This window comes from Mirounga angustirostris, unplaced genomic scaffold (assembly GCF_029215605.1).
Source record: "Mirounga angustirostris isolate CCGP_5_RB_7025 unplaced genomic scaffold, mMirAng1.0.hap1 SCAF_5, whole genome shotgun sequence".
NCBI classification, from domain to species: domain Eukaryota; kingdom Metazoa; phylum Chordata; class Mammalia; order Carnivora; family Phocidae; genus Mirounga; species Mirounga angustirostris.
Genome location: NW_026991713.1, coordinates 5,142,275 through 5,161,754, shown reverse-complemented (window position 1 = coordinate 5,161,754; position 19,480 = coordinate 5,142,275). Strand labels below are relative to the sequence as shown.

Sequence of the window (19,480 nt, the reverse complement as noted above, 5' to 3'; positions counted from 1 at the left end):
GAGCACAAGCAGGGGGAGTGGCAGAGGGAGTAGCAGACTCCTTGCTGAGCAAGGAGCCCAATGCAGGACTCGATCCCAGGACCCCAGGATCATGACCTGAGCCAAAGGCAGATGCTTAACCGACTGAGCCACCCAGGTGTCCCTATACATTTGTTTTAATGTGTATCTTAAACCAAAGATATGATTGCTTAGAGCAAGTCTGAGTTTTTTTAAAAAGTGACTTGATTTAAAGCCAATTAAAAATGTATTAAGTAAACAGTACAGGGGAAGGAAATACACAGACAAGAGTAATACCCAGGAGCTGAAGTTTGGAAAATAAAAGTTGCTTTATGGAAATGCCTTCAATTACCACCTGTCTTGGGGGCGCAGTAACATAAATGGGCAACCCACAAGAGAGGAAATACAGTTAATTAACAAATGAAAGGAAAGGTGTTCAGCCTCAGCTAACAATCAAAGAAATGCAAACACATAAAAACGAGGAGGGTCCATCCTCACAAGCTGCTGCTGGTGACAGTCCTCTTGGGGAGGAGGCTGGCATTGGTACAAAGAACCATACAGATGTCACCCCCCTCGACTCAATCATTTCCCTGCCTGGAATGTATCCAGAGGAAATAATTCATAAAAGGGAAAACCATAAACACTTAAAGGTGCTTATTGCTGCCCCTAATCTTCTGGAGTATGTTTACCCTCCTGTAGTATTATTTGTCATAATAAAAACAATTGTAAGCTGTACAAATGCTTCGCTGTAGGGGACTAGCACAGTAAATGCTAGCATGTGGGATCAGGACTACTGGGTAGCTACTAAAATGATATTTAGAAAAATTAAGTAAAACCACAGGTAATGGCTAATTTAATGCTAAGTGAGTATAATTAGAATGCAAAACGATGTGTACATCGTTATTAGAAAAGTATTAAGCCACGTGCATAAGAAAGCAGAAAATGCAAAATGGCAGGGAGGCCAGTGTGGTTGGAGCAATCGGGGGAGATGAGGACAAAGGGATCAGATCGGGTTGTGGGCCATTGGAAGGACTTTGAATTCTTCCGTCTTCTAGAGAGAGGGGAGACATCCATGGGTTTTGATTTACATTTTAAAAGGATTGCTCTGCTGCTGTGGGGGACGAAGGATAGAAGCAGGAAGAGATTTAGAAGGTACTGCCTCAGTCTGGGCAAGAGGATGGACCAGATGGTTGGTTTCGGTAGAGGGGTGCAGAGGGCGGATTCTGGGTCCATTTTCCTGATGTCCCTGATAGGATGTGTGAAGTGGCCAAGGGTCAGGGATTGTGTCCTGAGGAGATGGTGGCAGGGCAGAGGACACTGGCTGTGCCAGTTTGCAATGTCTACTGAATACTTGAAGGGCTGCCTGTGAAGACTCAGGATTTGCATAGCTGAGTCTGGAGTCGGGGCGAGGTGGGGGGGGGCACCGCCCTGGAGACAGACCCGGAAGTCAGGTGCAGAGGGACAAGTCTGGAGCTGGCATGCCAGTGGAGTTCCCACGGGTGGGTGGAGATGGAGAGAACAGGGTCAAGGAAGGAGCCCAGTGCTCTCTGGTGCCTAAGGCTACGTTGATGATGAAGGAGACCAATGACGGGCTGGGAACCATGCGGGGTGGTACCCAGGACCTGGAGCTCCCCAAGGCTCCCCACTTCTCATTAGCCTTTCCCATCCTCTGGGACTTAGCCTGAGCTGCACTCTGCCTAGAGGGTCATATCTCCACTTCCAGAAAACTCCTACTCATCCATTGAAACCCTTTCTGGGTATTGACTGTTCCCTGGCCAGCTAGTGCTCAGCTCAGGAAGGGCTGTGGACCCTGGGACAGCTGACTGGTGTCCTCAACATCACAGAAAGCCTGCCACACCCTGACGTGATGCCAGGGGAGACAGGAGGAACACTGGCGAGTGGTTTCTGTATGCCACGATCTTCTGCGTCTCCTCTTATTGAGCCAGATGGCACTGATTCTAGCATCCTGCTTCCAGGTGAGGGGAGTTTGGCTACATCACCTGCTGGAGGTACTCTAGGAATCAAAAACTGGAGGAGCAAGATCTGAACCCAGGTCTGTCTGCCTCTAACAGGTTTTGCATCTAAATGTTCTGTTTCCTGCCTGTAAAAAAAAAATAGAGCTTTGTAGCAGGTGGGGTTGTTCCACTGAGGCAGGGGGCTTCTGAAGGGAGTGAGCGATCCATCACTGGCCGTACTCACCTGGGCAGGGATGCCCAATGCCCACATCTGGAAACCCTCTTGTCCTGGAGGCTGAGGGGCCCAGCATGAGACGGAGCAATGCTCCGAGAGGTGGAAAGAGAACCACTGCGGGGGGGGGGGGGACTCAGAAGCACCCAGTGGCCCGAGTCAGGGAAGTGGGTCACCGACTTATGGCTCATCATCTCTCAAAGGACAATTAAGGCAGCCATTAAAACAGTGTTATGAAGACTTAATGCGGGAAACTCGTTGAGACAGAATGTTGAATTAAAAACCCAAGACACACAACTTGATGTGCAGATGGTAATAGCTATAAGGTGGAGAGAGAGCTTCAGGGGACGACGGGCTGTAGTGGGGGAGGGGACATTGGTGTCTGCTCTCCCCCCACCCACCGTGTTGTCCAGTGAGCAGGGCACTTTTATAATGGAAAATTAGGCATAAAAGGGAAGGAAACCGTGAGCTCTCCTCGGTGGAGGAAGTAGCAGGGGAATAATGATTAGGACCAGCCATCAGGATCCGTGCTCTGGCTCTGGGCTGCCGGGATCCTCGTCACCCTCTCCTGATGACCCCTGAGCTTCTGGGGGCCTGGAGGGGGCAAGAAGTTGCAGGATCTGTCCAGGTCCCAGGACTCAGGAGGGCAGACATGGAATTTGAACTCTGGGTTGCCCATGGTATTCCTTCCAAACTGCTTCCTTCAGCCCCTCCCCTCTGCTCCAAGAGCATAGCTTACTCATTGTTACAAGTAAGAAAATCTACTAGGATAGACCCCGGTGGCTTTGGATGTGGTCCGGTCCTTTCTTTTGGACCCTGAGGCCCAGTCTGTCCTAAGCACGCTGACTGATTCCTTCCGGTTGAATTGGGGTCTCTGTCTGGGTCTACAGTGGTCCTTGGGGCAGGGACAGGAGCTGAAAGAGAGAAGGCTGTGAGCCCCAGAAGACTTTCAGGGGGCCTTTCTGGCCTCTTGTGGAATATTATCAGTAAAGAGGCTCTCACCAGAAAAAAAGAATCTGATTATTCTATTACAGAAGAGAACCTTGAGATGATCTCTGTTCCAGGACAGCTGTCCCCTGTGGAGACCCTGAGGGTCTTGACCCTTACCCAAGCCTTTGTACATGCTCTTCCTCCCACCAGCAACACCCTACCCCCTTATTTTTTTGCCTGATTATTACTCATCCTTGAAGATCATTCCAGCTGTCATCTCCTCCAGAAAGCTCTCCCTGATGCCCCGTCTGGACAATATGCCTTCTGGGCTCCCTCCTATCACAGCTCATAGCTCGTTGCCATTGTGTGTCCCTGAGTCAGGTGCCCAGCTTGGTGCCCGGCTCAGTGCCCGGCCCAGGATGGGGGTGGGAAGATTGGCTCCTGTCCCTGCTCCTCTCTGGACTGGAATTGGACCCCACACCCCATCTTCCTTCCAGCCCCTGACCCCTCCCCCTGCCCTGGGTCTTGCTCTGGCTGGTACCTGCGGCAGAGAGCCAGTTCCTGCCCATAAGGGTCACGATGTGCCCAAGGCTTCCTGGGGCATCTGAGGCCCTTGAGCTCTGTCTCCTGACTCCTGCCTGCCTTGTCCTGTCTGGCTCCCCGGCCTAGGGGACGAGGCTGGACACCTGGCCCTGAGCGGTCCTCTAAGCTGGCCAGAGCTAGACTGCCTGTGCTCAAACGCTGGGTCTGTCAGTAACCAGCTGGGTGACCCTGGACCACTTACCTAACCTCTCTGCGCTTCACTTTCCCCATCTGTAAAATGGGGATTCATCAAATAAGTGTTTGAGAGCAGGGGACGAGGCAGCCAACCAAGCAGCCAAAACCCTCATTCTAATACTCTAGCGGGGGTGGGCCAGGAACACAGGGCACGCTGTCTGAGCGCTCTGTGTGGCACCTGCTTGGCTGTGATTTTAAATTTGCTCCCTAGCACCAAACCCAAGCCTTCCTCCCTGGGCCAAGCATCCGCCGGGTAAGGAAGGACGGGCCTGCTGGTTGCTGGTGGAGGGGTGAGGACATGGTTCCGGAAAAGGAATCAACATTCCCTGCAGCCCTACTCTGTGCTCAGCACTGGGTGAGGTCCCCTCCTTCACCTCTCATCACCATTGTCGACAGGAAGTGCTGAGACTCAGAGAGGGTCAGCAACTTGTCTGAGGACACACAGCCAATGAGGCGTCTGGTCCTGGGCCTGTCACGCCACCCTCCATGGTCCTCCCTGATCGTGGAGCAGCCTTGCTGAACAAACACCTTCCTGGGTTTTCCCCAAAGCCGTGTGCACACGGTGGAGACAGGTGGTGAGGAAGCGGGTGTGTGCCTTCCATGTGCACAGGGTTGGGGCGGGAGGAAGCCAGGGCCCCAGCTGGGAAGGACAGGGGTTCTGGGGGACAGGCCCAGGGTTTCCTAGTCCAGCTGAGAGCCCCAGGATTTGAAACTCCGCCCACACGCAGACATTCTCTGTCTTCTGAATTCCAATCACGGATGCCTCCTTGGTATTTGATGTGATGCCAAGAAGATACTTGGTCTCCCTTTTTGTCTTCTGGCTTTCTGGAATTTCTCGCTGTTGGCTGGTGGCCTCCTGCAGAAACCACACATCAAGGATCTGGCCCCAGAGCCCAGAAGAAAGTGATGCCCGAGCTTTATCGGGAGGAAGGTTCTGGGGTCGGGTAAACTCCGGAGACCCACGGGGGGAGGCCTATGAATGAGTTCGTAAAGAGCCAGAGGGTGTTCTGGGTTAGGGAGGCAGGAGGTGAGAGCAGCAGTTGCTGCGGGGGCTTCGCCGCTGGGCAGAGGCCTGTGGGCTGAGAGGGGCTCTGCACATCAGGGCCCAGAGTCTGGTTCTGCCTTAGGCCACATGACATCTGCAAGCCTCTTGCAATTTCCAGGGTCCCTGTGGTCTTTACTTGTGCTGTTTCCTCTGTCTGAAGTGGCTTTTCCATTTTGTTCCAAGCCGGTGAACTCCCCCTACCTCCCCGGGTCTGCCTCCACCTTGCCTCCTCCTCTTCCAGGAAGCCTGCCCTGACTCCTCTTTCCCCTGCAGTTCATCGTGGCCTCGCCCAGCTTCTCCGGACACTTTGTGTAACTGCAGTTGTCCTCTGTCCTGCCCCATCAACCTGGGAGCCTCGTGGGGGTAGGGCACCCCCTCTACCACTACAGGCACTTGCGGGACTGGTCAAAGCCTGACGCAATTTGGTTCTGCATGGTCTCAGGTGATGTGCCACCTTCTGTGACACCCAAGCCCCAACCTGGCTGGGGCTTTCTGCGCTGCTCCTCTCCTGCCTGGGGGGCCGGGTTAGTCAGGGTCCCCCATGGACTCCAGAGATAGCCCCCCTGGCTCCCTAAGCTCCTTCCATCAATCTGGGCCCTGATGTCTCAGAGACCACCGTGCAGAGGAGCTCCCAGCTCCACCAGCATGGCTCTGTCCCCACTCCTCAAGGGGTGGTCCCCAGACTGGCAGCAGCAGCACCTCCCAGGCCCAACCCAGATCATGCACATCAGAACCGGCAAATCTAACGAGACCCCAGGGGACTGAACGCCCGCTGAAGTTTGAGATACACAAACAACCATCTTCCCAGGCCAAGTCAGGGAGTTTCCCCTGAGCTCTGAAAGATTGAGAGGCCACGGGGGCTGGGCAGCCTCCTGTCCTCCTGTCACTGCCCCATCCCACACCCCCCGACCGGGCCTCAGGCCTTTAGGCCCGACCAGAGCCTGTGACCTCAGGGAAGGTTTTGCAGGATGAATAGGAGTGTTCCCCAGGGAGGTGTGAATTGACAAGGGCCAGAGGGGGCCAGGCCACAGGGGAAGGAGTGAGGTGGGGCGAAGCAGGAAGAGGCTCTGAGGCAGGCAGTGGCCTGTGGCACTTGGCTCAGGGTCCTACTTGGTCCTGGGAGACCTGGGACGGGGGACATCTGGCTCCAGCCCACGGACTTACTGTGTGGCCTGGGCAAATCACTTCCCCTCTCTGGGCCTATGTTTGCTCATCTGTAAAGGGGGACGATAATCCCATTGTGCTCAGTTCCCACTGCAGGAGTGACGAGGGCCAGCCAAGGGAAATAATTATGGTGGGCGGTGTCTACACGGTATGTGCAGCCATGGCTCCCAGCGCTCGGCCGGCTCCGGGCATGGGTCAGAGGGGGCCCGAGGCTTCAGAGAGAGCAGTGGGGTGGGGAGGGCCTCGGGGGCGGGCTAGGGGCTGAGGTCCTGCGGCAGGGGGGGGCGGAGTGGGAGGCTGGGGTCCCGGGTGGGCACTCGGTGCTCAACAATGGCGACTATGGGGGGGGGTCAGGCTGCGATTGTCCCCATTTGACAGGTGAGGAAGTCGAGGCTCGGCAGGTGAAGCGACCTCAAGGGGCCGAGCTGGGATTCAAGGCAGGTGTGTGTGCCCACATGCCGCGGCTGATCCGCCTGGGCCCCGAAACCATCGCAAGGAGGGGCATGTGTCTGTGACAGCAAGGATGACAGCGCCATACCTTGGCGGCCCCCTGGCAGCCAGAGGCTAACAGTGCGACGTGGCGGCGAGCGCGCTGAGGCCACGCGGAGCCCCTGGTGGTGCGGGTGGTGCCCCAGCCACCTGCTCTCTTCCCCTTTAGACCACAAGGGCCCCTGGCGTGGGCAGTGGCACAAAGAAGCAGGCCTGAGGGCCGGTGTGAGGTGACAGAGGTGACAGGGGGTGCTCCAGCTCGATCAAGTAGCATCTGCTGCGCACCCACTGTGTGCCCCGAGCACCAGACACAGAGGTCCCTACCGTGGCCTGGGCTTAGGTTCTGGCTGAGGGAGAACATGGCCTAACATCGGTGATGGGATCGTCAGAAGGTGGGAGGTGCGGGGCCAAGGACAAACCTGGGGGAGCGGGGTGGGGGTGGGGGGCCTGGGCCTGGTGGGTGGGGGCTGGAGCGAGGGGAGTGTTGGCTGAATGCTGAGTGTGGGAAGGAACTGAGGGGGGGAGGGGGAGAGAGAGAGAAGGGGAAGGGAGGAAAAAAGGGAAAGGGAGAGTAGGGAGGAAGGAGGGAAGGAAGAGGGGAGGAAGGGAGAGGAAAGGGAGGGAGGGGAGCGGGGAGGAGGAGGGAGCTGAGCTGCAGCCCACACTGCGGGTCGGATGCCCTGGGAGCACGAGCGAGGAGGAGGGCAGGATGACAGAGGTGCTCCCGGCATTTGGGAGACAAGAGCTGTAGGGGGGGGACACGGTACCATGTGAAACAGAAGGGCGCCCCCTCTGCGAGGAGGACATGAGCCAGGGGAGCAGGGGGGAGCTGAAGGCCCCAGTCCCTGCAGGCCGGCCCACAGCACAGGGACTGAGGGCCCGGGCCACACTGCGTGCAGAGACAATCGGGGCTGCGGGCTGGTGGCTGAAACACAGCATTTCTGGAGCTGGAGCTGGATGGGGTGTGTCTGGCGCCATGGAGCGGGGCCTAGGTGGACGTGCGCCTCCTCCATGGAGCCTCCAGGGTTGCTTTTTCAGTAGCAGCTTTGGGGGGCTGAGTCAGTCCTACACACTGGCCCAGGTTCTGACAGGAGGCTCCTCCCTCCCCCTGTGGGCGAGCCCCCAACAGAGAGACCACTGACTCTAGGTGCCACTCAGCCCTGGGTGGGGCCCTGCCTCAGTCTCCCCTTTGCTGGGTGATCGGGCAAGCCGATGACCTCCGAGCCCCCCAGTTTCCGCATCTGAAAGTGGGGCACAACATCCTTACCCCAGTGGGCAGACGAGAGATGACACAGTGGCACGTGGCTGGCCCGTGCAGGGCACTGGGTGAGTGCAGGTTGCATGTCCCTGTCAATTCTGGGGGGCAGGACCCCTACCACATTTATCTACCCACCCGAGAAGTGACCAAAAGGACTGACAACATGGGCCAGGAGGTGGGCCAAGCCCCTCCCTAAGCATCCTCCCCTTTAATTCTCAAGACAGTTATGACCCCTGACATCTTCATGGGGAAACTGAGGCATGGGAGGTAGAATGACTTGCCCGAGGCCGCAGAGCCGACGATCGGTATGGGCAGCTCTTGGACCCGGGTGGTCAACTCCAGCCCCAAACGGATGTGCTGCTTGTGGTCATGCCAGGGGTGCTGATAATACTCAAATGACCCGCTTGCGGCCGCGTCATGTGGGGCTGGGCGTCCAGTCGCGTTACAGTCGGAACAGGACAGGCAGTCTGGCAGGACTCTGAGGGCTGCTAGGGGTCTCAGCTGCGGGCAGGGGCAGGAAGGCCCAGAGGCGCCACCGACAAGAAAGCTGCGAACCAAGGGGCAAGGTGGCAGGTGTCCCCAGGGAGGCTACCTCAGGTTGTGGGTGAGGAAGGGGAAGAGCACGGCCGCTGGGCAGGCGGGTAGGAGGAGGTCGCTCTGCTGGAAAGAGAGCTGGGTGGTGGGGATGCCGGGCTGGAAGGGGGCACAGGACCACAGGGGCACGGGGGCCCTGGAGGTAGAAGAGCAGGGGAGCAACTGGTGGGGTCTGTGCCCGAGGGGTCCGCATCTCCGCAATGCCGGCGAAGTGCTCAGGGGGCTGTTTGGAGGACCCAGGGTGACAGTTCGGACATGAAGCGGCCCAGACACTAGCTCTTGTTCTGGGAGAAGCACTGAGTATAGCCCGCCCCTGCCCCAGCCACACCCCCTGCCACCTGCTGACACCCCGGTGGCCACACTCACCACAGGGTCGCGGTCGTGGCCCTGGCTCTCTGCCCAGGACACCTGCTCGGATCTGTTCTGGCCATGCCCCGCCCCCCCGCCACTGGCACCGCCCCTAGGCTGTGTGACAGCCTTCTGTCTTCCCCTGACGGTTCACTCATGTCTTGTGTGTCACTTGTCCCCTGTCCCCAGCACCGGGCAGAGGGCCAGGATGGGTGGCGGCCAGTGGGGAACGAGCCCCCGTGGACAGTGTGAAGGAACATGGGTACGCACTCCCTGTCCTTTCTGCTGTGCTCACGGGGGGTGTAGGGTCTCTGTCAGCACAGAGGGCTGCAGCCTGATCCCCGCCCCACTGCCAGCCGGCGACTTTGGGGAAGCCACTTCACCTCTCTGCCCCGGCACCGAGCCCATGGGGGTGCAGCAAGACAGAGACGGCAAGTATGGTGCCAAGGGGCACAGCAAGTGCTCAACAGATGTTGCGAGAACCATGGGCTCCCGCCAGGAGGCCGATGGGTGACGGTCCCACCAAGTCCATCCCCTCTCCCCGTGGTGGGTACGGTGGAAGCCCAAGCAGGAAGCCCCTCACCCAAGGTCACACTGGGTGTCGAGGGCAGACCAGAGCTGGGAGACACCAAGTGAATCCTTTATCCCGCATCACATCCTCACAGGCTTCTGATGATCTGTTTTATGAACACTCATATGGCTATGGGAGCATCATCCCGAGTCCACAATACGGGAACCAGGGGGGACACGAAGAGCCTCCGAGCTCCGAAATTAAATGTCTCCCACTTAGACAGCAGGGCTCAAGGACTGCGAGCTCGGGCTCTGGTTTGGACTGGATGCACAAGCCCAGCAAGCTTGGCAAGCCCGTTGCTCAGGGAGGCACGAGGTGTTCCAAATGGGGGAGAGAGAAAACCATTGTTCACGTGGAAGAATCCCAGCTCTCAAAACACTCGGCCCCGTGTAACAACGTTTTCCAGGGGTTCTCAGACTCCGGTACCTCAGGCACTACCCCCAGAGTTTCCTGGTCAGGGGGCTCTGGATGAGACCCAGGAACTTATTTTGATAAACACCGCAGGTGGGTCTGCTGCCAGAGACCCACATTTCAGAAAACCCCAGCGCCGGGGCCAGGTCTGTTTCATGGTCCGCAGCTTTGCGTGGGTTTGTGCCTCTCTCTCCTTCTCAAGATTCTCCACCCATCGCCTTGACATCACCCAGAGCCTGGCGCGGGGGAAGGACCCAGGGGACCAGCTCAGTGGGCATTTGTCAAGCTGAGTTGAACAGGGCTGTGTTTTTGTCTTCTGCATGATAGATGGGGCAATTATTCGATCAATAAGCTGATTTAAGTGTATCTTATGAATTATTTAAGTCATTCATTATTGAAAAGGTCGCTACCTGCTAGCTATTTAATGATCATTAACTAGCTTGGTGACATCTCCAACAAGGAAGCACCATGGTTAACTGGGCACCTACCAGGTGCCAGATATTTCATTTAACCCTTCGAGGACCCTGGCAGGGGACCATGCTTACTCTCCACTGCTTCCTAAGGACGGGAAGGTCAGCAGGGCTGAGGTAACTTGCCTGCACACAGAGCTGGTAAATGGCAGAGCTGGGACTCGCACCCAGGTCGGGTTTACTGCTCACAGACTCGACAGTAATCACTGTGCTGAAAATTTGTGCACCTGCTGGCAGGTGGGCTCTGGGACGGATCTCGCAGCCTGGGCTCAGTCTTGGGATGTTCTGGGGTGATGTGCCCCACATCCCATGTGCCCGTGGCTGCAGCTCAGCCTTCACAGGGCATCTGGACCCCACACCTGACCTCTTGCCTGGGGCATCTGTCCTCTGCCTGGTTCCTGTCCCTTGTGCGGTCCTCCCTCACAGTGGGTTCCTGCCCCAAAATGTACAGCCCTCCGCCCTCCGTCCAAGTCTGTACTGCCCAGGGACAGTCGGTCCTACCCCACCTCCCACTGGCCTGGGACTGGGCAGAAATGAGAGTCACAGTAGAGAAAGTCAGGTTTGAACATGCAGCCAGGCTACTAGGCTAACCCCCTGATATCCCACCTTCCTCGCTGCCTCCCTTCGCTTCCCCTGAGCCGTCATGAAGCAGCCTGCCTGCATTGCCTCAGACGTTCTTAAGAGACTCAGTGCATGTGAACATAAGGAACCAACCCAGTAATATGCTTATTTCCTAACTTCATGCTGAAAAAGCTTATCCCCAGCCTCCAAAAACCCATTTGCTTCATTTGACCATGAAAACTTGGAAAGCCATCCAATTTCCCCTTTTGCCTTGGCAGCCAGGAAACTCGCAACTCCATTAACTGCTCAGTGGCAGTCACTCCCGCACCAGTCTCTAAGTGCAATGAACTGGCAAGCCGGGCTCCCAAGCTCCGTTTCCACCTCGCGTTTGACTCTGGCCCAGGCGCATGCTATCATGGGCTACTTCAAATCCTTCTTGGCAAATAAGATAAGCAAACAATCAGGTAATCAAGGAGCCAAACACAGCAGCAATAACGACCCGATTATCTTCCAGGCTTGGCAAAGACAAGTGATCCACCATGGCGGCCTTGATCGCAAGCACTCACCAGGCAGATGAACTCTGGAAGGTCATCAGTGGTGGGCTGTGAGCATCTCCCTGAAGCGTGTGCACGGCCTGGGGGGCTTGCGGCAGCAGGCCTGGGGGAGGCTGGGGCTGTGGGGCGGGCTGCCCTGGCGGGGGGGGCCGGGCAGCGTTGCCCCACCGCCGGGGGTCCTGTTTCATCCATCGTCCGTGGATGCCCCACCGCGCCAGGTAAACCTTGCAAATGTCGTAGTTCATTGCCGAGTAATACAAAAGATCCAGGACCAGCAGCATCAACACGAAAAAGCCATAGATCCACACTCCCAGCAGGGCGGTGTAATTGCTGGGGGAAGAGAGAGACAGACGCTGAGGGGAAAGAGCACAGCAACCTCCATCGACAGAGTTAATCCATGGGGCTACTTCGGGGTCCCACAGCAACCTCCCTGGGGGGGCAGGGAGACCAGGCTCCCCATCCTCACACCCACCCTCTACTTCCTTCCCTCCACCTGCCCGATCGCCTCCTCATAGATCCTTGGAATCCACTCCCCTGCACCCTGGTCCCCTGGAGCATCTCCCCCCCGAGGAGCCTAGCATGGGCAGGGATCCCAGTGGGCCCCCCTTCATTAGGGCTTTGGAAGGACCTTCACTCTCATGTCTCTCCCAGCATGGGAGCCGCTCCTGGACCCCCAGCTGGCTCCTGTGGGTGCCCCCCGCCTGCCTGCCCCCTGGTTCCTTATGCTGTTCCTCCCTCCTGGGATGCTCTCCTACATCCCTTACTGCGTCCTCTGCCCCTTGTCCCCCACAGCTCCTCCCTACCTTACTGGACCCAGGACAAAGGCAGGACGTCTTAGGACAAACCAACCCAACTTCCTGAGCCATAAACCTCTGGCCCTCAGCATCCACATTGGGCCACCTCACACCCCCATGTGCTGCCGGGAACTCAGCTGATGCCACCCTTCCCCTGGGGCCGCCTCCCCTTCAGCCTGCTCCCTCTTGCCCTTTCTCGGAAGTCCAGGAAGCAGAGGTGGGCTCAGCCTCCCTCCCCACACCCTACAGGGTAGTCACTGGTCCCGGCTGCTCCACCAGCCCCTACCTCCACTGTCCCCTCCCTCTGCCCCCTCCCCCCTCGTGGTTGGGGCTCTCAGGTCCCCTGACATGGTTTCTCCTGTTCATCCACCCAGCATTTCCTCGCTGAGGACTGCTGCACCCTCTAGAAGTAGAAGTGAGGGTGAGTTCTAGGCTGCTGGGGCTCACGGCTCCTTTGTGAAGCCTGGCTCCCCGCCACCCCATCCCTTCACTAAGAACCATGCCCCACTCGCTCGGACACCGGGCCTTTGCACAGCCTGTGCCTTCTGCCTGGGCAGCTTTTTCCCTTTCCCTGCCTCCTCCCTTCCCTGCCTGGCTCCCACCTGCCCCTCTCAAACACTGCTTCCCCCAGGAAGCCTTCTAGACACACTGCCCCGCCTGCATGGCTGGGCCGGGCCCCTCCTCTGGCCCAGAGTCCTGAGTGCCTGTCAAACCGAGCTCCCACCACCCAGGACTGGGCTGTCTGGGTCCTTCCATCCCCTTCTCCCAGGCCAGGGTCTGAGTGTCCCCTGGGTGGCCAGGGAGGGCTGTTTCCTGGGCTGGCCAGTGCAGCTGGGATGGTTGTGGTCCGAACAGTGCCCGCCAGGGATAGCAGCTGTTCAAAGGGACTGATTTATTAATTACTCCGACACAGCCTCCATCTGCTCCCTGCCGCTGGCATCTGCGCAGGCGGGTGTGCTCAGGAGGGTGTGCGCAGGTGGGTGTGCTCAGGTGAGTGTGTGCAGGTGGGTGTGCACAGGCGGGTGTGTGCAGGTGGGTGTGCTCAGGTGAGTATGCACAGGAGGGTGTGCTCAGGAGGGTGTGCGCAGGTGGGTGTGCTCAGAGGGTGTGTGCAGGCGGGTGTCCTCAGGTGGGTGTGCGCAGGCAGGTGTGCTCAGGAGGGTGTGCGCAGGCGGGTGTGCTCAGGTGGGTATGTGCAGGCGAGTGTCCTCAGGCGGGTGTGTGCAGGTGGGTGTGCGCAGGTGGGTGTGCTCAGGCGGGTGTGCGCAGGCGGGTGTCTTCAGGTGGGTGTCCTCAGGTGGGTGTTCGCAGGCAGGTGTGCACAGGTGGGTGTCCTCAGGTGGGTGTGAACAGGGGGGTGTCCTCAGGTGGGTGTGCACAGGTGGGTGTGCTCAGGTGGGTGTGTGCAGGAGGGTGTGTGCTCGGGCGTGTGTGCGCGGGCAGGTGTGCTCAGGCGGGTGTGTGCAAGTGGGTGTGCGTGGGCGTGTGTGCTCAGGCGGGTGTGCGCAGGAGGGTGTGTGCTCGGGCGTGTGTGCGTGGGCGTGTGTGCCCAGGCGTGTGTGCTCGGGCAGGTGTGCATGGCCGTGTGTGCTCAGGCGGGTGTGCTCTGGCGGGTGTGCGCGGGCGTGTGTGCTCGGGCAGGTGTGCGCAGGCGTGCGTGCGCAGGTGGGTGTGTGCAGGCGGGCGGCAGAGAGGAGGCACACTGCCGAGAGCCAGCGTCCAGCCTCGCTGCCCCTGCTCATGAGGAGGGACCCCCCCCCGGACCAGCTTCTGCCCAGACAGGGCCCCTTGGTGTCCTGGGGCCCCACGGCAGATCCCTCTAGACCTGCCTGAGGCTGGAGAGCACAGGCCCAGAGCCAGGGGGCCTGGTCCAGGTTCCCGCTTGGCCCAGCTTTGCTGTGTGGCCTGGGAGAGCCCCAATGTGTCTCTGGGCCTACGGGAGATGACTGAGTTCATCTCAGTCTCAGTTCTCCCCTTCCCAGCCTTGGCCTCAGCAGTGAGGCAGGGGCTCTTGCCCTCTGACCCCCGAGCCTGGGGCCAGGGCTGCTCACTTTTGCTCACATGTGCGCTTTATCTGGAACGCCATCCGTCCCTACTTAGCCAAACACCCCCGCGCCCCTGAAGACTTGGCTTGGGTGCTTGGAGGCCCCTCAAGTGGGCGGTCTCTGGGTATCCAAGCACTTGGCATGGAGCAGGCACTGGTAAGGGCTCAGGGCTCAGGATCTGCTTGAGGGGCAAGATGCAATTCCATATCTGGGCCACCGCTTTTCCCTTGTGGGGTCCTACCTCCAGCCACCACCTCCATGAGGCCTGCAGCAGTCTCGGGGGCTTGTTCACGCTAAGGTGTGAATGACTGACAGCCAGGCCCCAAGCTGCCTCACTGCCAGTGGAGGCTAGCTTTGCGTGGCTACATCGGGGTGTGGAATTTCTGTCAGGGAACAGGGGCTGGCAGCCCGGCCTGGCTGGTGGAGGCACGAGTCCTGGGGTGGACGCCCATGTGGCCAGAGGAGGCGGGCCTGGCTCCAGTCTCCGGCCCTCCTGCTTTCCCCAGCACCCTCTCTCCAGGCTCCCGGAGCCCCCACAGCATTGCTGCAAGCATCAGGCCTCTTCCTGGTGGTTCCCATGGCAGCAGCTTCAGGGCTGAGGGAGGGGAGCGGGAAGGGGGAGGCAGGGCAGCTGTGTGCAGATGCTGCCCCGCAGAGAGGGGGACCGTGACGCCAGCCGGGGGTGGTGGCCAGGCCGCAGCTGGGCCTGGAGCCAGCAGGACTGAGAAATACCCAGAGTAAGGAGAGCGGCAGGCAGTGCATGTCGGTAGCCCGTTTGGCACCCAGAGCAGACACAGAAGGAAACGTCGCTGCTGTCACCACCGGCCCCGTGTTATAGATGGGAAACTGAGGCTCGGAGAAGTTAAGAGACTCATCTGGGATCTCCTAGCCATTAGGTGAAGAGCTAGGGTCTAAACTCAGAAGCCTCACTCCTGCCCCCTCAGAGCAGACGAGTCACCTCCAGGCCTTGGTCGACGTGGCTCCTCTGCCTGGAGCTCACTCCCTACCTCCTGTGCACCCACGTCTCAGCTCAGCTATCACCTCCTCCGGGAAGCCTTCCTTGATGTCCTCTGTTAGATTGAACTCCGCCCTCGGGCTCCCAAAGTCACTGGGTTTCCCAGAACACACAGTGTTGTCCTGGCTATTTTGTAGGACGGTTGGCTCCTCGAGCTCAGAGCTCCCTGAGGCTGGGGCCGGGGTCCCACGTATCTTTGCATGCCCGACACTCAGTGCAGAGCGGCTGCTCATGTCACTGAAGCTGACGTGCATGGAATGCCGTGGTGAGCTGGTGACGATGGTGGCCTTGATGTATTAGCTTCTTCACTAGATTTTACCTCCTCTCTACATATGCACTAACAGTGAAGAGCACTACTCGCAAAGAGAACACGCCGGCACCCTGTGCTTCTCAGTCCCCACAACGATACCGGCAGGGAGCGGACGGGCCAGCCTGCCCCCTGCACAAATGGGGAAATGAGGGCCAGGGAGGCCAAGTCACTGGCCTGCTGGGAAGTGGCCACACTGGGATTTGGACCCAGATCACCTAACCCCAGAGTGTGCTGAATCTTGGGAAAACCCCAAGGTCACGCCTGGATGTCCATCCAGGGAGAGATTTCCCGCAACTGCGTGGCGTGCCCACTTGTCCCGGTTCAGCCCGTACCAGGACCTGAGGACCTGAGGACGGAGTCCAGTCCCCACCCCCCCAGAACATCCCGCATCTCAGCGTGTCACTGGCTTTGCGTGCGTGCATGCGTGGGCGTTGCTGGGCCCGCGGGCCTCTGCAGCCGCCTGTTCCAACTGGCATTCGGGGGGGATGCGGAGTGGTGGCCCGTTCCCCCTGCTCTCCCCACTCAGAGAAAGCAGGGGCGCACCTGCAGGAGACCCCACGTTCGCTGACTCCCCCTTCCCTGCAAGGGAGCCCACACGGGAGGCGGCAGCTGGCTGGAGAGCCCAGGCCACATCCCCAGGCAGCTCTCCTGCCTTTCTCGGCCTGCCCTCCCCGTGGTTGGCCGGCTGGAAGCATTCCGGGTTTTTAAATTTAATTTAAAAAATGTGATCTGGAAATTAATTCCATCCAGATGCAGGGGTTTTTGTTGTGTGTATGCATATGTTTTGTAAAGGGCAAAAGATAAAACAGAGGCTGTTTTATGGGGCAAGATGGGAAGCCAGCCAAAGCCACAGATAGCAAATTTTCAGTGTGTATCGGGATATTTACGGATTCGAATTGTTCCGGTGTCTCCCAAGCGATAAACAAAAAACTCGGCTGGAGGAGTCTCCTCGAATACCTACTGGTTACAGGAGCAGGTACGTCAGCAGGAGAGGGTGATGTGGACAGGAGGGAGTTCCCGCTGCGGACGGAGGAGGTGAGCTGCTGAGGCCGTCAGGCCAGAGAGGAACACGGGCTGCGCTGGCTGGGAGGGGGCCACGGACCCTCGGCCGACCTCACCTACGCTATCTGAGCCCTGAGCCCACTCACAGGGTGGCCTGTGGGTTGGTGTGACAAGCTGGTGACCCTGGTGGCGACATTCTGGGCCCGAGACGTCAGGGCTGCGTGAATTCAAAGCCCAGCTCTGCACCTTTCCCGCCCCCGAGCTTTACTTTCCTCATCTGTAAAACAGAGCTAACAATGGCCCGACTTGGTGGTGTTATTTATGGGCCTTAATGAGATAGCACGGGGCTGAGAGGGGGAAGGATGTGGTGAGTGCCGGCTCCTATGAGTCAGGCGCACAGGAATGCTCAGTCCATCTGGGCCCTGAGAGGCCAGGCGACATGCCTGAGGCCACACGGCAGGACCCAGGCTATCCCAGGTAGTGGAGGAGCATGGGCTCTGGGCCAGTGAAGCAGAGCCCGTGACTATCAAAATACTCACCATCCCTCCCTGTGTCGGTCCCCGCACCTCTTCCCACCCTGCTGGTAACAGACTTGGCCAAGTGATGCGCTTTGGCCAATAGAGTATGAGCAGAAGTATTGTGGCTGCTTCTGAGCAGAAGTCCAAGAGCCACCTCGTGGTTTCACCCGTGTCCTTTTCCCTCTGCCACGGGGATATCCTGCCCCAGATGGGATGCGCTTCATGGGCCTGGGTCACAGAAGGCTCCACGCACAGAGCCACAGGTGACCCCAGAAGGACACGGAGTGTGAGCCCAAAATCAGCCTTTGAGTCTCGAGCAGTGGGGACTGACGCACCTGTCCCCAGCCCTGCTCTGCCCCCTGCGTGCTGTGTGACTACAGGCAACTTTCCACCCTCTCTGAGCCTCAGGCCTGGTGTAAGGGGGCCAGGGGACCTTCTCCATAGATAACACCTCTCCGTGGATCAAAGGGGCTAGTGAGGCCCCTCACACTACAGTAAGTGCTCACCAATGTTCATTTGTCTCCCTCCCCCTGGCTTGGCAGAGTGTATTAGATCAAGAAACATCGTGATTCTAGATCCTCTTCAGTCTTCAGAAGACTGCCAGTGTGTAGGCAGGTTTTGTGTGTAACAGGCCTGATGGGGTTGAACAATGGACAAGAACATCCAGAAGCTTCTGACCACACTCAGGGACTGCACTCAGAACCTGAAGCATCTGGATGGGGCTATAAAGCCTGCAGAACAGGGCCCGGGGCTCTCGGGTCCTCAGGCACTGGGGAAAGGAAAGTTTTAGGGGACAGAGGTTTCACCTGAGGCCAAGGGAAGAACGCTCATTCATCCACTCCGTCCTGGGAGGACCTTTCTGCCTTCCTAGAATCCCTCTCCCATTCTCGCCCTCTCGCAGCCCACCTGCCCGGCGGAGGAACGCCCACTCACCGCACACGACTCCGCCCCAGGACACCACTGTCCCCAGGGAGAGCTGACCACGGGCCCTGCTGGTTCAGGGCTCTGGGTCTGGGTCACCCGGCAAGGGACGGTGTGCAATACCCTCTCCCGAACACCCAGGGCCTCTGCCCGCATGGCAGGACGTGGCACCTTGCCGCGGCCGCGGGCCTGGCGAGGCTGCTTCCTTCGCTCTGCCTGCCTTTTCTGCCAGGCAGCGAGAACCAAAACAAACCATTCTGTTCCTCCAGAAAAATACAAATAAATAAGTCATCAGAAGCGCTCTTCTTTTCCCTGTCACCAGCCCTGCCCCCTCGCTGATTCACTGGCAGGGTGGGGGAGGTGGGCGGGTGCCAGGCGCCATGGCCGCCAACGGACCCTGTGCATCTTCAGGAAGCCCGGGAAGGGGCATTGCTGTCCCGGGCCGTCTAGACGGGCTGGGCTCACATGGGTCCCCAGCCCCTGCGCCCCTCCCCATGCTTCCCCTTGCACTTCATACTCAGGCCGCAGGGAAACCTTCCTGGAAATGCTCATTCTTCTGGACCACATGGCTCCCAACTTCTGGATGCAGGAGAACCCGGCACCATGCCTCCCTGCATGAAACGCAAGGACGATGGGTGCGGTACAGCCTGGGTGAGGAGCAGAGCCCGATTATTCTGGGGTAGGCACAGCGCCTCTCTGGGCCTCTGTCCACATCTGTGGGAAGGGAGGTGGGGAAGAACAAGGAGGAATCCCTCCAGAGCAGTGGATCCCAAGCAGGGCAATCCTGCACCCCACAGCTGGCAACATCAGGAGACATGGCTGGTTGTCACAGCCAGCTGGAGGGGTGGGGTTGCTCCCAGTGTCTCGTGGGTGGTGGCGAGAGAGGTTGCTACACACAGGGCAGCCCCCCCACCCCCTGCCCAGGAAGAGATCCAGCCCCAGGTGTCAGTGGTGCTATGGTGGGGATCCCCACTCTAGGGCCTCCCCACTCGGATCTGCCTCCATTGGTGGAGGCCCCAGATTTATTAAAGCAGCCTCCAGACCCGGCTGGGCTCCTGGCTCCCCCACTGACGGGCTGCCTCCATCGGGCAAGTTACACAACCTCCCCGTGCCTCACCTTCCCCGCACGTGACGTGGGCTCAGGATGGGCCGTCAGGTGCCCTCAGTGACATGGCAAGGACGGAGCTGAGCACCAAGCTGGCCCCGTGCCATGCACTCCGTAAGTGCTTTCTGAGATTAAAGAATCAGAACTAAGCTAAACCTCTTTAATATTTCCATTCCTCCCCACGGGAATGGCTTTATTGTATGGCTGAACCCTTCCTCACAGCAACGAGACCCCGCGGTGCTGAAATGATGGAGTATTCTGTGTGAGATCCTGTGGAAATGTGCAGATTATAGAAACCTGTGGGTTTCAAAACGAGGATCCCAGACACTAGTCACCAGAGCCTTGGAGAAGTCTGCTTGCCTTGCCAAGCCTGTCTTCCGTCTGGCTTTTGGCCGGCAAGGACAGCACTCCGGG

General features: G+C 58.7%; 1 protein-coding gene across 2 annotated transcripts in view; it reads right to left on the bottom strand.

The window, feature by feature from the left end:
* SHISAL1 (shisa like 1) overlaps positions 1–19,480 on the bottom strand; it is a 76,442-nt gene that overhangs the window by 23,911 nt on the left and 33,051 nt on the right. For both annotated transcript variants that reach the window (XM_054506736.2, XM_064590499.1), the window contains exon 4: positions 11,369–11,686. In XM_054506736.2, the coding sequence (XP_054362711.1) occupies positions 11,369–11,686 (318 nt within the window). The remainder of the gene's footprint in view (positions 1–11,368; positions 11,687–19,480) is intronic.